Source organism: Xyrauchen texanus, chromosome 23, assembly GCF_025860055.1.
Source record: "Xyrauchen texanus isolate HMW12.3.18 chromosome 23, RBS_HiC_50CHRs, whole genome shotgun sequence".
NCBI classification, from domain to species: Eukaryota; Metazoa; Chordata; class Actinopteri; order Cypriniformes; family Catostomidae; genus Xyrauchen; species Xyrauchen texanus.
Window position 1 is genome coordinate 12,673,897 of NC_068298.1, and position 15,304 is coordinate 12,689,200.

The following is a 15,304-nucleotide window of genomic DNA, read 5'->3' on the forward strand; positions in this document are numbered from 1 at the left end:
TATATACTGTGTGTGTGTATGTATATATATATATATATATATATATATATATATATATATATATATATATATATATATATATATACATTTGTATAATAATAATAATAATAATTTAACCTATTTTGTACATTTATGTATCAAAATGTAACAAAATTCCATCAAATTAAATATTTTTTAACAAATTTTAATTAATACAACGTTTTTTTTTAAAGATTAATAAATTCAGTTTGATTGCATTTTGTTATGAAATTGAAATGTGTAAAAAATAAAAACATATTTTTTTGAGTCTGCAGAAAAAAAGTGTCAAATGTGTGATGACATTTTGTTCAGAAATTCAGAACAAGAGCAATAAAGTCTATCTCAGAGATATACAGTAATTCTGTAAACTATAAGCTACAGTTGTGTTTCATTGAATTTAATTCCTATTAACAACATCAAACAAAATTCTTAAATATTTTTCAATGTTGCAATAACATGAACCTTGCAAACCTGTTCACCTTGACTCCTGTAAGCCAAACAGATTGTAACTGGGTATTTATTCATTTTTTTTTGCAGTTTCAAATATTTACCATGTGTGCCGTCTGAGGCAAAGACTGGATTAGGTTAGGAGTTCACAGTAATACCTTAGTAACACTGTCCAAGCTGTGAGATGTAAAGGGCAAGTAGTATTATCTCCCATTTTACTTGATATCCAGTATGCAATGCACATACTAATTTCATGATTCGTTTAATGTGCCTATTTGAGCCTTGTTAAGCATTAAACAGTCTAAACAGGTGCCTGATGTTTCCAAACTATGAAGTGGTGCCTACGCACTGTAGATGACTATAAAAGTAGACTCGTGGTCATGAAAAATGTGAATGTCCTCATAAAGAATGTAATTTAAATGAATCTGGTCACCCTGTGCTTGAGGACGGCCAGGCATTAGAAATATCCTTTTCACTGATTTAATAGAGCATTAATCTATGAACTTCGCTATTTACATTTATTATGATTTTGTGTTTTTCACATTACATTGTCAAAGTATATTTTTTTATATATAAAGTCAAATTTATGATATCATTATTATGTAATGTGAAATATGTCTTATTACAAATTACATATAATTTAAAATATTACACTTTACAGTAACATGAAAGTTTTGAGTATAAATGACACAAATTTAGGTGTTGTTTCTACTCAAAAACTTTAAATGGTAAATGGTCTGCACTTATATAGCACCTTTTTAACCTTAGTGGTATTCAAAGAGCTTTACACTGCGTCTCATTCACCCATTCACACACACAACGGCAGAGTTGCCATGCAAGCCGCTAGCCTGCCATTGGGAGCAACTTGGGGTTCATTGTCTTGCCCAAGAACACTTTGGCATGTGGAGTCATGTGGGCCGGGAATCAAACCTGCTTTTAGTGGCCAGCCCAATCTACCACCTGAGCCACAGCCGCCCCGCAATATAACAATATCAATTTAAGTAACGTGAACTAAATATTCATTTTATTGAGTAACAAAATTGCTACATAAAAACAATACATGTTAATTAGGCTATATGTGCTTTATAAATCTTAGTACAGTTAACTCAAAAATGAAAATATGTTGACTTAACATTAAAAAATATGTCAAACTAACATGATATGTGTTTTTGTGTCAAGTGAACATAACATTTTATGTTGTTTTTCTGACCATTTGTGTAGACTCTACACAAAAATGTTGTGTCATGGATGAATTGGGATTTACAGTGGTAAACTCTGATGCGGTTTACATGAAGTCATATATACCAGAATGTGAGACATATTTTGTCTGGTGAGTTTTATCTGCCAATGATTTTGAGAGCAATGAGACCATCCAAGCTAACAGTGTCCCACTTTATATCAACACCTCTCCAACAAGGCTATTTGAGAACAGCTTTCATTTTTTAATTTGTGTAGGTAGCAACTGTTCTTATCAAAACAAATACACAGCAACTAAAACTGTGGTCAAATGAACAAAAGCTTTAAATTGACCTACATTTGCAGTGTCCATCGATAAATTCATCATTCTCTTTTAGGGAAATGAAAGTGACAAAGTTCCAGGTATACTTTAAATCAAGAAATTACCATGTCCTACATTTGTGTAGTTTGTTTATCATGCAAAGAAAAAGTTACAACTGGCTCTCTGTTCAGCATTAAGTTAGTGATACTTGAATCCATTGAGTTCATGTAGTCAATGGTGGATTTCCAGTGACTTACATGTTGAACTGTAGCACCTTTATAGTGCTTGTATGATCTATATGTATCAACTGTTTAACATCAATTAAAAATTTGTTTTGGATTTCCATTTACTTTTCGTTAAACATTAAAATAATGTAAATGTAAATTGTATGTATCAAGATTGAGGTTTTCATAAAAAAAATAAAATACTGCTTGAAAAAAAGAAATGGCCTCCTTTCATTGAAAGGGTAATATTGCCTCCCACTGGTGTACTGAAGGTAGTAAAAAATATAACAGCTTCTGTCCTTTTTTATGATCACATATAAAGACAAACATGTTATTTTGTGATGCAACCAACAGGCATATTACTTAAATAGATCCTCAAATGTGTTATGTAAAAAAGTATAATAAAGATGAGTTGAAAATATCATGAAAATTTAAAATTTACAAAGCATGAAATCTAGGATTCTATTAACACAGTATTTCAAAAGAACATGTTAAACTGGTCAATATATTAATGTGATCCCATGAAAGAAAAATGAATACTGATCTTCTAGTTACTAAATATTGAACATGTTAAAACTTCTTTTCCCCCAGACATGATTCCTTTTCATTTTTTCCTTCTGTTTCATGTATTGTGATCGTAAATTAGCAGGCAAACAGAGCATCTGGAATCTTTTTTTTTTTTTTTTTTTTTTTTTACATTTGGCCACTTAAACAATCACAAGTAGATGGGGTTGCAGTGTATTTATTTTAAGTGTTTTAATTTGGCAAAACAACAACATGAACAAAGTAAACAGGTAAATTTCAGCATATTTATATTTCCCAAAATATATATACTACTGGTCAAAATTTTTGAAACACAAATTGATTATATATTTTTTTTCTCACTTTTAGATGTTTAGATATGGAATAACATAAAATGGAACTATGGGAATTATGTTGTGACTAAACAATCCAAAATAAATCAAAACTGTGTTATATTTTAGCATCTTCAAAGTAGTCACCCTTTGCCTAGAATTTGCAGAAATGTACTCTTGACATTTTCTCAAACATATTCTTGAGTTATCACCCTCAAGGTTGAAGGCTGCTTTTATTTATTACTTGGTCCATGTCATCAATTTGAAAAACTTTTTATTTTTTATTTTTAAATAATAATATTTAGTTTTATAATGAAATAAATTAATATGGTGGCACAATTATATTTTTGCTTACTAAACTAATTTCAAACATTTAAGCATACAACTTCAGATCAAAAGATTTTTAAGATCATGAGAAACATTTCAGTCAAGTGTTTCAAAACTTTTGACCGGTAGTGTATATATGAACCTGGTAGATTCTCTTCATGGTGCTCAGCTGAACAGATTGATCAAAATCCTTCCAGTGGTCCCAAAGTCATTTATCTGATGTGTCATTTACAAGTCCAATGGGGTAGTCTCACTTCATAGTCTGCAAAGCAGCACAATTCTGACCTATTAAAACAAGTTTCCAAAAATGTAACTTGAGGGGTGGGGGTTACCCAATAATCAAAACAAGCAAGCACAAATTACATGACACAGTATATGTGCTTTCAAAACCCACTATATGTGAAATTAAACAGCATTTATTTCACTACTGATATGACTGGAGTAGTCCTCTCATGCGAGCATACATCATTTTCAACATATTTCTCAAAAATGTTATTCATGTCTTTAAGTGTAAACCTTTTTTAATACAATATTCAGAGTCACTGCATTTATATAGGCTGGCTATTGTAACAAGATCCATATCCATGCTTATTAAAAGGTATTAGTGTATGGAAAAGCAGAGTCCGCACTGATTTGTGGAAGATTAACAGGATGATGGAAACTGATAATGAAACAAAAAAACTAAACTGACAAGTAAATCCTGTCTGATCATAAGACAGAAAACAAAGACTTGTTTTCAATGTATGAGTATGAAGTAACTCACATGTCATACAGTTTGAGACTGGGATTACAAATATTTAATTGGTGGATAATTCTTTACCAGCTAGACTAGTCAAACCCAACAGGTAAGTACTCTTTATGATAAAGAGGTACCTCAGCCCGTATTTTAATTTACTGTAACTTAAAGATTTATTAAATAGGAGTTAACAGGACACAAACCACTCTACACTTTGTCTGTGGGATCAAAAATACTTCATGATTAATAAACAGGATTAATTTATACTACTTTGCTCACCTACATGTATAATTTTTCATTTTGGACCAACGTAGGTAACCGTTTTCCCAGTCTTTTTCAGTGTTTCCAGAAGTACGTCGGTGTCTTTGTCTGACTCAATGAAGACCTTCTTGTTGGGGAGATCAATGTCAAATTTGACATCTGTTGAGGGACAAATTGTAAAGAAACACAGGTTAAAGGGATAGTTCACCCAAAAAATGCAATTCTGTCATAATTTAACTCACCCTCATGACTTTCTTTGTTCTGCAGAACACAAAGATTTTTAGAAGAATATCTCAGCTCTGTAGTTCCCTACAATGCGAGTAAATGGTGACCAAAACTTTGAAGCTTCAAAAAGCACATAAAGGCAGCATAAACGTAATCAATAAAACTCCTAGTAACATTCTTAACTGTTTTTTTTTTTTTTTTTTTTTGCAGATTCACATTCTTCGTGCATATTGTCACCTACTGGTTGGAGCTGTTAAAAGGTGGAGATGTATTTAAAAAAAAAAAAGGACTTAAATATTGATTTTGGCTTTCTGGCCACCATACACTTGCATTGTAGGGAATTACAGAGGTGAGCTATTCTTCTAAAAATCTTAATTTGTGTACTGCAGAAGACAGAATGTCAAACACATCTGAGGGTGTGTAAATTATGAGATAAGTTTCATTTTGGGAGAACTGTCCCTTTAAATCTGAACAGACGTCCTTCTCTTAGAACGTATGTACAAATGTACATCTAAAATGTTTTTGGCGTTGTTATTAAATTAAAGAGTTGAACTTAAAAAAAAGAATACATTTATGTCGTCTGAAAGGTTTAACATACAAAAGGTAAGTTCAAACGTCTTGCAGGGGCGAACTGTTTGAAAATCCAAACTTTTGAAAAACCTACCCAGTTTATTAAGAACTCGAGTGACTGCACCAGAACATCCTTCACATGTCATATCAACAAAAAACTCGTGAGTCTGTCAAGAAAAATAAAACATCTCTGATTCAATTTCAAGACATCATACAAGCTAGCTGCAAAGCTAAGCAACCGAATAATTACAGTCCTACATAAAACGTAACAAAAACTGGGCAGAAATATGGCAGTCAAAAATCTTTGAGTGTTCAATTTCATGATTAAATATGAAATTACCGTCATGATCGGTCAGATAGTCTCTGCAATAGCAATTCTTCAGACTCGCTTTTGATGAGAAGAAGCTGCACTCCTACAGTCAGATGACACGCTGTCACCAGTTAAGGGCTCATTACTAAATTACCAACATTTCCTGACACAGAGTTCAATGTAATCAAGTTAAAAGTTCATAAAAGCTGTATTTATAACAAAATATTGAGTATATTCCATGCTATTTGTCATTTCGGGTGTATTATGTCACGTGTCAATAGGCTACTACTCGAGAAATTCACTATCGTTACAACCTCACATTACTCTTTTTCATGATCCCTTCTAATGGCTTAGACGCCTTTGATTCGTTTATTTGAGGCTCTCCGTCCGCGTTTAAGAAATGAGATATAATTAGACATTATAATTTGTGTGGAACTTTGAAGGGTTACATCACTATAAAATCGCTCTGGCAACAGGTAGGGGGTCACAGAAAAGGGTGTGGACAGAATTTACAAGTAAAAAGCCTTGGTTTTTGAAAAAGAACCACTACAGAAACATGAGTTAGGTCTTTTATTTTTTGCTGTAGTGAAATCAGCTGACCTACACGGTGTTCGTGGTCACGTGACAGCAAGCAGGAGGACACAAGAAAGCGATTAACACACAGGATGATTGTAGTTTGAGGTCTGAGGAGGACTGTCGGGTTACCAGCTATATTTCGTGCTGTCACAGCATGTCCGTTTGCGATATGGACTTTATGAGGTTTATATAGCTGGTGTTTGCATTTCAGGGGCTGTTGTTGTGCTATCGGTGAGTCCAACAGTCAATTATGGATCACTGTTGTACATTGGCTTCTTAACGGGTACAGGATCTCACAGAAGGAAGTGTATAAAAATTGTGACATACTTAAAAGCATATTGTCTTGATCTATCCAAAGCAGAGAGGAAATACACTTTAAGATTTAGGTGCTAAGATTGAAAGCTTTTAATGTATAATACAGTCTGTATGGGAGTTCTGTACTACATTTACCTTGGTGATCTTACAATTATTTAGAACTTTCATTGAGCTTTGCATGTTAATGCCAATGACAGCTCAGAAATCCTGAACTGGTCAAGTTGTTGCAAATAAAGACATTCAGTAGGTGCTTTAGAGATACCATATATGATTCTAAATGCATTAGAGTGCAAATGTATTGAGGTTTTACTGGTTGTATTGTTCTATAGATCTACACATAATGGCTGTAGGTTATTCTCTCTTTTTTTAAATGTATAATTGTTGTTTATCATGCCATATTTTAGGTCTAAAACCTGTCTATTAAATGTATACAGACTCAAGAACAAATGAAGTGCATGCTCATGCCAGGCATTTGTTTCTTTTTTGCCTTTTGTATTTTTAGGTCCATTGATCTGTTATTATATTGATCTGACTTTTACATACAAAGACATTTGGGAATCAATTGTATATTTGGTCAAGGCAAATCAGTCGCCACTCCAAAGTCAAACATTGATTTGAGGTGTGACTGCATGGAATAGAGTTGCATCCTGCAGTATCATATCACAGCATTGTTGTTCATGCTCACAAAACTGTTGAATAAAAAAAAAAGCCATAATTGTTTTAACTTCAAGCTCTTTAAATGTATCAACAATTGTGAGATGCTGCAGCTACATTATTATGCATAATCTCAGCTAAGTCTATTTGCTGATGTTTAAACAAGGTCTGATACATCTTGTTTGGAATCACTTGTGACAGAAACGACTGGTTTATTATACACTCTTCAATATAAATGCCCTGCATGCATAATAATACAAATGACTGCTGTCAATGATGCACTAGTTCATTTGAGTTTTTTTTCACTGCTGAATTAAAGTGTCAGATATAACTAATGTTGATTGCATAGTCTCATGTCACCTTAACATTTGGCATGGGCTAATAACTCTTAATTTGTCTGTGATCACAGTGCCTGCAGCATCACCATAAGCTTTTGATCAGGGAAGCTTTTGATCAGTGAAACTATCAGTGGCAAATTACACCCCACCAAAGCAGCCATGAGCTCTGATATCAACTATCAGGATGGTAAACCAATTTCCTTTGCATTATGGGGAAAAAAATACAATTGTGACTCCTTTTTTTATTGGTTAAGCTTAAAATATTTTATAATAAATATATATACTGTGTGTGTGTGTGTGTGTGTGTGTGTGTGTGTGTGTGTGTGTGTGTGTGTGTGTGTGTGTGTGTGTGTGTGTGAATATTTAAAATATAATTTATAATTATGAAAATAAATTAAGGTGTTAATAATAAAACAAAAGTTAAGAAGATTTAGCACTTAGTATTGTAAAGTGTTTGTAATTTGTATGTCTCTAAGCAAGTATAAGTAAAACAAATGTCAATGTTTGAGACTGTGTTCGTGCTGTATTTGTGTGTTGGTCACAGGCCCAAAGTTTTCTAGAAGAGATGAGAGTCCTGCTGAGGATGAGCCTAACCATTCACCTAGTTCCCCACGGCAGACCGAATATGAGCGAATTGGAGGAAGAACAGGATCCTCGTAAGTGCTGTATCTCAATTGGTGGGTTGCAACACAAAAATGTGTCACAGGTCTGAGTCGCAGACAGCAGGAAACAAACATACTAAATACAGCTTAAAAAACAAAATGTGTCATGTAATCGTGCATATTTAGGTTCCCAAAATAAATTGGCTTTTATTTTCTTTTTACTTTTCCCAATCAAACTGGTATTTTGGCTCAAATTCATCTGTCACTTTGGAAAATCTAGCTTGAAAACCTACTTGTCACCATGGAAAGATAGTGTGGCATACCCTCATCCTCAATAACCATAAAAAACACACTACATTAAATATTATTCTTTTACAGTAAGTACAACAATGTTTGTGTTTTGCATAGTGTAATGTAATGTAATAATATGAATGTCAGTATTTAATTTTATGGACATTTTTGATTTCTTTTGAACAATAAAGAGTTTTGATACTGTTTTGGGTCAGTACTCGATGACCTGTTTGAAATCTGGGTCAAGAAGCGCTGCTTTAAATGATCTATTAAGACAATTATGTTAATGAACATCTGTGGTTTTGTGGTAAAGAATATATTGTGTGTTAATATACATTTTTGCTTCGACAGTTTTTTTCAGACCTTAATTCATTTACTGAAAGGAAATATTGGTACTGGACTGCTCGGCTTGCCTCTTGCTGTCAGGAATGCAGGACTACTGGTAGGACATGTTTATGTTATGGTTTATTTAGTTTAATTGTATATGGAGATAAATGGCCATGATGATGACTGTTACTCTTGTTTTATTTTTGAATGTCTTGTGTTCTTGTTGCCTTTCATAAGAACAAAACTTTAAATTCAAAATTTGTAAAGTTGCACAAAGGCATATATTTGTCATTGCATTATTGTGGCAGTTTTTGGTATGCTCTTGTCTGTACTTGATCTACTCATTTTCGCTTCTCTCATGTTTCTCATAAGAGTTGTGATATTTAAGAACTCCTCAGATCTACCACACCTTGTGTGTTTTTTAAAGACACAAAAAAATGCTTACAGCCAGTGTCAGATATTAACTTTCCATAAAGTGTCAATAATTACCACCTGGGTTTGATTTTCACTGGCATTTTTTCACAACTGTGAGAATTATTTTTCATAAACTGTATCAATCATTTAATAAAATACTTATTCATCAATTTCAATTTAACTTAAGTTCTCAATCTAGATAGTTAGATTGACAATAAATTACCCATAAAATGAAATAAACATCAAATCATATTTTATGTGATCATATGTTTAACAACTACAGTATATCAGAAGTTATCAATAAAAAAAAATCATTGCAGGGGCATATTTTGCCCCCAAATTTTACATTTAGTAGCATTTATTTTTTTTACTTTGTGGCATTTTTGCCCAGAGCCCTTCTTAATGTTTTACCCTGCGTGCAGCTACTGTAAACTGTTAGAGAACCGCTTGAGTCTTCAAAGGTTGTGATTCCTTTCTCTTCCGCTACACCATTAAGCTGTGCTTGTGTCATGGCACTGCTAAGTCCAAAGAGGATGCTTACAGAAGCGGGGATACAATCTTGTATAATCAGGACAAAAACACACTGGCTAAGGAAATTAAAGTGGCTAAAAGATGCTATTCTGAGAAGCTGAAAAACAAGTTTTCAGCTAATGACACCGTATCAGTGTGGATGCATGAAAGACATTGCTAACTTCAAGTCACCATCCCCCAACACTGTAGGGAACCAACATCGTGCTGACAACTTAAATGTGTTTTACTGTAGATTTTAAAAGCCCAGTCTCCACACCCGCTCTAACCTTCACTTCACACAAACACCAACACCTCCTGCAACCACCCTCCTCTGCCCCCAAGTTCACAGCATCAAAATGAGTTTGTTATGAGATGTTATAAACGGCTCTGTTCACTTACACTAATGTCAGTAGATGCGTAATTGCTATTAAATGGAGTTTTTCTCTTTTCAAGTGACTGTAATATCGTTCATCTTGATTCTGATTCACAGTCGGCACAGTTTTTAATCAAATTACAGTGTAATTTAACCATTTCTTTTACAAAAATATAATACTTGAAAAAAAAAACATAAATATGCATTGCAATGTCACTCTTCATACCAGCCCACATTAAAATATTATCCATTCTTTATGAGAATATTTAGCCAAAAACATCTCTGTTAAGTGCGTAACCTCGGTTCCCTGAGAAGAAGGGATGGGACGCATATGGGAGTGCCTTCATACACGGCCTATTAACGGAACAGCAGTGTTCATGGCAGTCTGCCATTTCAAGTCAATGAGGAGTTCTGCAGAGCTTGTCAGTAACTAAGGGGGGTGGAGTTTGTGAAGGGTCAATTTGACAAGTGTTTCCAACTGATGAAAGATCCCACAGGCTTGTGGACGCATCCCATGAAGCAGTGGTTCTCAAAGTGTGGAGGGGGACCCCACTTTTTGCGATCAGATTATGGGGTGGAGGGGTGCGAAACATTTATTGTTTCAAAGGGGGCATGACCAAAAACCTTTTAGAACTATACTGTCCTGAAGGATGCCCTGCTGGTATATTTGATCTGAACATTGCCAGTTGTACAGTATAGGTATGTTTTTTTCCAGTTTTTGGGTTAATTGTGCCACATCATCAGCCACTTCCATTGATAGGATGCGTCCCTTTGTGCTCAACTGCATATAAACTACACCAAGGACTTTACAAAACTTAATTCTGTATTATTCAAATGGCACTTTGAGTATCGGAGAAGTTGTATTTGGCCAAGGGCCTTCATGAGTGGTGATATTGGTAATAGAGTGATAGTGGTGATAGATGTGTGGATTGCTAGCTGGGCTAGTAACACAACATATTGGGTTCAAATTTGCTTAGAGCTTTTTGAGCCATGAACTGATGAGTTGTCCCCCTCATGTCTGGTTACTAGTGTGTCTTTTTGAATGGCACTTTACGTTTGTCAATTCTAGGTGGAATTCATGTTTTGTAAGATGCTTTAATCGAGTAAGTAGCGATTCAAAAATGTTTAATGAATGTTTTAATGCTCTCTGTCTCTACCTATTGTGCAGGTGGGGCCTTTAAGTCTTCTGGCCATGGGTATTGTGGCTGTACACTGTATGAACATCCTTGTGAAATGTGCACATCATCTAAGTGCAAAGTAAGAATTAACTGCTTTAATCTTTATATGAGACTGCAAAAACGTATTTTTCTATGCTGACGTTAGGAATATCCAGCTTTATTATTTTGGATAACGGTTTATTCCCAGAGTCTATAGTGTATGGATCTTTTACAAACATAGTTTTTAATCAGAGCATCTCAGTTGCTTCATTTAATCAGTCCTATGCACAGATATGACAGTGAATGCACATGAATTCCAATAATGTTTGATCGCTTTGGTCGACATTAAATTAATTTTGTTGTCATTTACCCTTTCCTTCTTGAAACGCAAAATAGCTGTTAGGCCAGATGTTCACACAGCTAATTTCCATACAAAGAATGTGTATGGTGATTTACTGTGGATGGTTGAAGTCAATAGTTTACATACACTTCATATAAAGAAACTATAGATTTGGCATCTACTTTGTGCATGACATGAGTAATTTTTCCAACAATTGTTTACAGACAGATTGTTTCACTTTTAATGAACTATATTACAATTCCAGTTGGTCAGAAGTTTACATACACTAACTTAACTGTGCCTTTAACCTGTTGACACGCACCCCTTTTTGAGCACAAACCATGAAAATGACATACCTGAACTTAAATGGTTGTATTTACTGGACCCTTTGGAGTATGAACACAGTTTACGTTTACATTTATGCATTTGGCAGATGCTTTTATCCAAAGCGACTTACAGTTGTAAAAAGTGCACTTATTACAGGGATAATCCCCCTGAACCAACCTGGAGTTAAGTGCCTTGCTCAAGGACACAATGGTGGTGGCTGTGGGGATCGAACCAACGACCTTCTGATTAACAGTTGTGTGCATTAGCCCACTACGCCACCACCACTCCCACACAGTGTTTCAGAATTATATATATATAAGTTAGCTGAAGTTTTTTGGAAATATTTTGTGAGGTTTTTATAATCTAAAAAAATAATAATAAAAGTACCAAGACAACCCAGAAATACAATGTTATCAAAGCCATAAGTATAAAGAAGTTATGTTACAAATTTGAAGATGATCTAACAAAAAATGAGGTTCCTCCCAGCTTTTTTTCTCTGAAAAATAGCTGGGCAGTGTACAGAGTAAAATTAAGGCTCCGCCTTTCAAGACGACACAAAATCGGACTGCACTGCTTGCCTATTATGAATAAAACTACACCCGTTTTTAAAAACAGACTTTGGAGACAGGCTCATTTTGTTTATGAGACCGTAATATTTAAGATCATATACAGTATACCTACAAATTTAAATCGTGTTTGTGTTAAATAAATAAAAAAAGTACCTTCAAATAGGTTGTGCCAGGTTTGTCTTCATTGATACCATTGGTTCTCACGTGTTTTGTGACCATTTGCAACCGGGCAAGCTTGAAAATACAACCACAAATGAGATTTTGGAGACACTGCAGAGGGGAAGATGAACAACTAAATGTTTTATTTTAAGATTAGCTGGCTGACTGTTCTGGAACCATGTTATTTCTTCGAGAAACTAGTAAATAACCAAATTAAATGAATTTAGTTGTGTGTCTACATGCACCTAACTATTAAATCACACACATTTCCATATAAGAGAAACTTTCTTAACTTCTGAATTGGATCTTTTCTGTCTCTAGGTTGGGCAAGCCTTTTCTATCCTATGGTGATGCAGTGGAGTATGGAATGGAGAATGTACAGTGTCTAAGTAGACACTCTTTGTGGGGAAGGTAACCAAACTGACAATGTTTTATTGCTTGCAGGGCATTTTCTAAATTCAGCAGTCAATATTATAATATGTATTTGGAAATATTGAATCTGGTTTTGATTCATGATTTGGTTTTCAGGCGTGTGGTGAATCTGTTCCTCAATATAACTCAGCTGGGGTTCTGCTGTGTGTACTTTGTGTTTCTCAGTGACAATGTCAAACAGGTGAGAGACTTTTAAATACAATGTTCAGCCTGAAGAGTTCATACATCAGGAGATGCATTAAGGTTTTTGGCCAGATAAAAAAATCTCTATGTGGAAACACATGGTAATATTCCCTGTTAAACATACTGTAGTGCGATGAAGAATAATGACTTTTTCTCACCACAAGAGAGCAGTATTGCCTTTCAGAATACATGGTTTCAGGTTTAGATTTGTAGGTTGCGATCATGAATTTATGAATTCTTCCAATACTGTCTGCTGAATTGTTGAAGAATCAGCATTATCTCAATAATACTGTCTTTCCATTCACACATTGCAGGTTGTTGAGACCGCCAATGGTACGAGCGTGAACTGTCAGAACAACGAGACAGCCGTGATTGTTCCCAGCTATGACTCTCGCCTTTATATGCTATTCTTCCTGCCTTTTGTCATCTTGTTGGTGTTTATCCGCAACCTCAAGTACTTAGCTCCTCTGTCCTTTATAGCAAACGTGTCCATGTCTGTCAGCCTGGTCCTCATATACTACTATTGTTTGACGGTAAGAGAGCATTGACATATTAAACACACAACACAATCTTAGACACACACAGTATGTCAAATGTGCTTCTTTGAGTAATATACCATATACACTTTAGCCTATTTAACCTAATTGTAGTACAACATCCTGAGTACATCATATTGTCATTCAGTGGCCCTAAAATGTATACAGATGCTTAAACCACACTCAAAAATTTATAAATGTTGTTGCATTAAATAATAACATAAAATCAAGGGGCATTTACTTTAAAGAGCAAAAGTACAAACACACTTCAAGCAAAACATTTCACAAATCAAAAAAAAGATTTTCTGATACAAATACTAAAATATAATATAAAAAAAAAAAAAGAAGAAAAAAGTAAAAGAGGTAAAAAAAAAAAAAGTATTGAAACAGTTTCTAGCTGTCTAACTTAGTTAATTAATCATTCTCATCCATGTTCAAAAAACCAATCCTCTGGACACACCCTGCTCCTTGGCCTCCTGATTGAGTCGCAGATGTTATGGATGAAGTGTTAAGTGTAAATGACAGGTTTCAGGGCTTCTGTTTTTAACAGCCTATTTCTTATTGAACAGCTTTAAATGCTTTAAATCAGACTCTCTGCCTGTAATCAGCAGGCAACTGCAGTGAGAAATGGGCAAGTGGGTAACGCAATTGTTCAGTGAGGGAAGGAAATTCGTCATGGTGGAACGGCAAGAGAAAGCTGGCTACAGATTGCAGATTGGTTTGTTGTTCAGACAAACTGTTTTCTTTTTTTCAAGGGTTTCAATAGTGTTTACATAGCTGCTTAAATAACATTCGTCTCAATGCCTCTCAAACCAGAGTACTCACAACAAATGGGTGTTTCTTCATCAGTGGGCACTTTTGGCACTGTGGACTTATTAAACTTATTTAATTATCGTTTATTTAATTTAACAACTAACAATGTCCAAGTGTGGATATGCATGCATCACAGGAGAATTCTGTCATTTTTGTTTGTTCCACCCACCTACTAACCAATGCCATTTACACCACATCTCATATCACCATTTATTTTAAGATGGAAATTACATTTTAATATTTTTTGGGGGAAAAAAATATCAGACTCATTTGTCTCACCAAGGCTAATGTTATAACTATATTGTATTCTAAATGCAAACAATTTAGTAATAATGTAACATATTTGTATAATTACTGCTTGATTGGAAATGACGCACAAAATAAACTGTTCGGTTTTCATGTGAAATTTACCTTAATTTTTCTATATTTTCACAACACATCACATGTCTCGTATGTCATCTCAAGTATGCTCTTCCCTGACTCTGTTGTCTCCTTAGTAAACAAGTACACTAGCTTTGAAGTATACTTGTTGATCACAGTGGAAATTATGCCATAACAGAGGGACAGTTATAATAACAATGAATATGATAAAAATGAATATATTTTTTTTTACACAAAAATGTCGGCCATTTTTGGAACACTCCCGGGAGACTATTTCCAGTCATGCTAGTGCAGCTCCTTTCTACTTGAATGGGGAAAGAACAAAATCTGAAAAACAGTTGGTCAGTATTATGATCATGAACACATTTTAAATCAGCAGTAAAATCTGACAACAATGGTATCATAAATTGCATTTATTAACCTCAGATTACGTTGAAAATTGCAATTTAACCGGTTTGTTTAGCTAATGTGCATGTGCATTCTTGAGTTGATTGACAGGTGATATCTGTATCTAAAGGTGCTCTTTAACCTGTAAGT

The 15,304-nt window shown here is 34.4% G+C and overlaps 2 protein-coding genes across 2 annotated transcripts in view; one reads left to right on the forward strand and one right to left on the reverse strand.

Moving 5' to 3' along the window:
• Positions 1-2,913: 2,913 nt before the first annotated feature.
• Positions 2,914-5,598, reverse strand: atox1 (antioxidant 1 copper chaperone). Its single transcript, XM_052089045.1, has 4 exons — positions 5,501-5,598; positions 5,255-5,327; positions 4,384-4,524; positions 2,914-3,653 (listed from the first exon to the last, which is right to left on the reverse strand). The coding sequence occupies exons 1-3, from the start codon at positions 5,504-5,506 to the stop codon at positions 4,400-4,402; spliced, it is 204 nt and encodes a 67-aa protein (XP_051945005.1). The 5' UTR covers positions 5,507-5,598; the 3' UTR covers positions 2,914-3,653; positions 4,384-4,399.
• A 332-nt stretch (positions 5,599-5,930) lies between these two features.
• LOC127662995 (proton-coupled amino acid transporter 1-like) overlaps positions 5,931-15,304 on the forward strand; it is a 46,842-nt gene continuing 37,468 nt past the window's right edge. The window contains exons 1-8 of the mRNA XM_052154366.1: positions 5,931-6,277; positions 7,425-7,540; positions 7,898-8,009; positions 8,598-8,688; positions 11,039-11,127; positions 12,744-12,833; positions 12,951-13,035; positions 13,352-13,570. Of these exons, the coding sequence (XP_052010326.1) occupies positions 7,513-7,540; positions 7,898-8,009; positions 8,598-8,688; positions 11,039-11,127; positions 12,744-12,833; positions 12,951-13,035; positions 13,352-13,570 (714 nt within the window). The 5' untranslated portion in view covers positions 5,931-6,277; positions 7,425-7,512. The remainder of the gene's footprint in view (positions 6,278-7,424; positions 7,541-7,897; positions 8,010-8,597; positions 8,689-11,038; positions 11,128-12,743; positions 12,834-12,950; positions 13,036-13,351; positions 13,571-15,304) is intronic.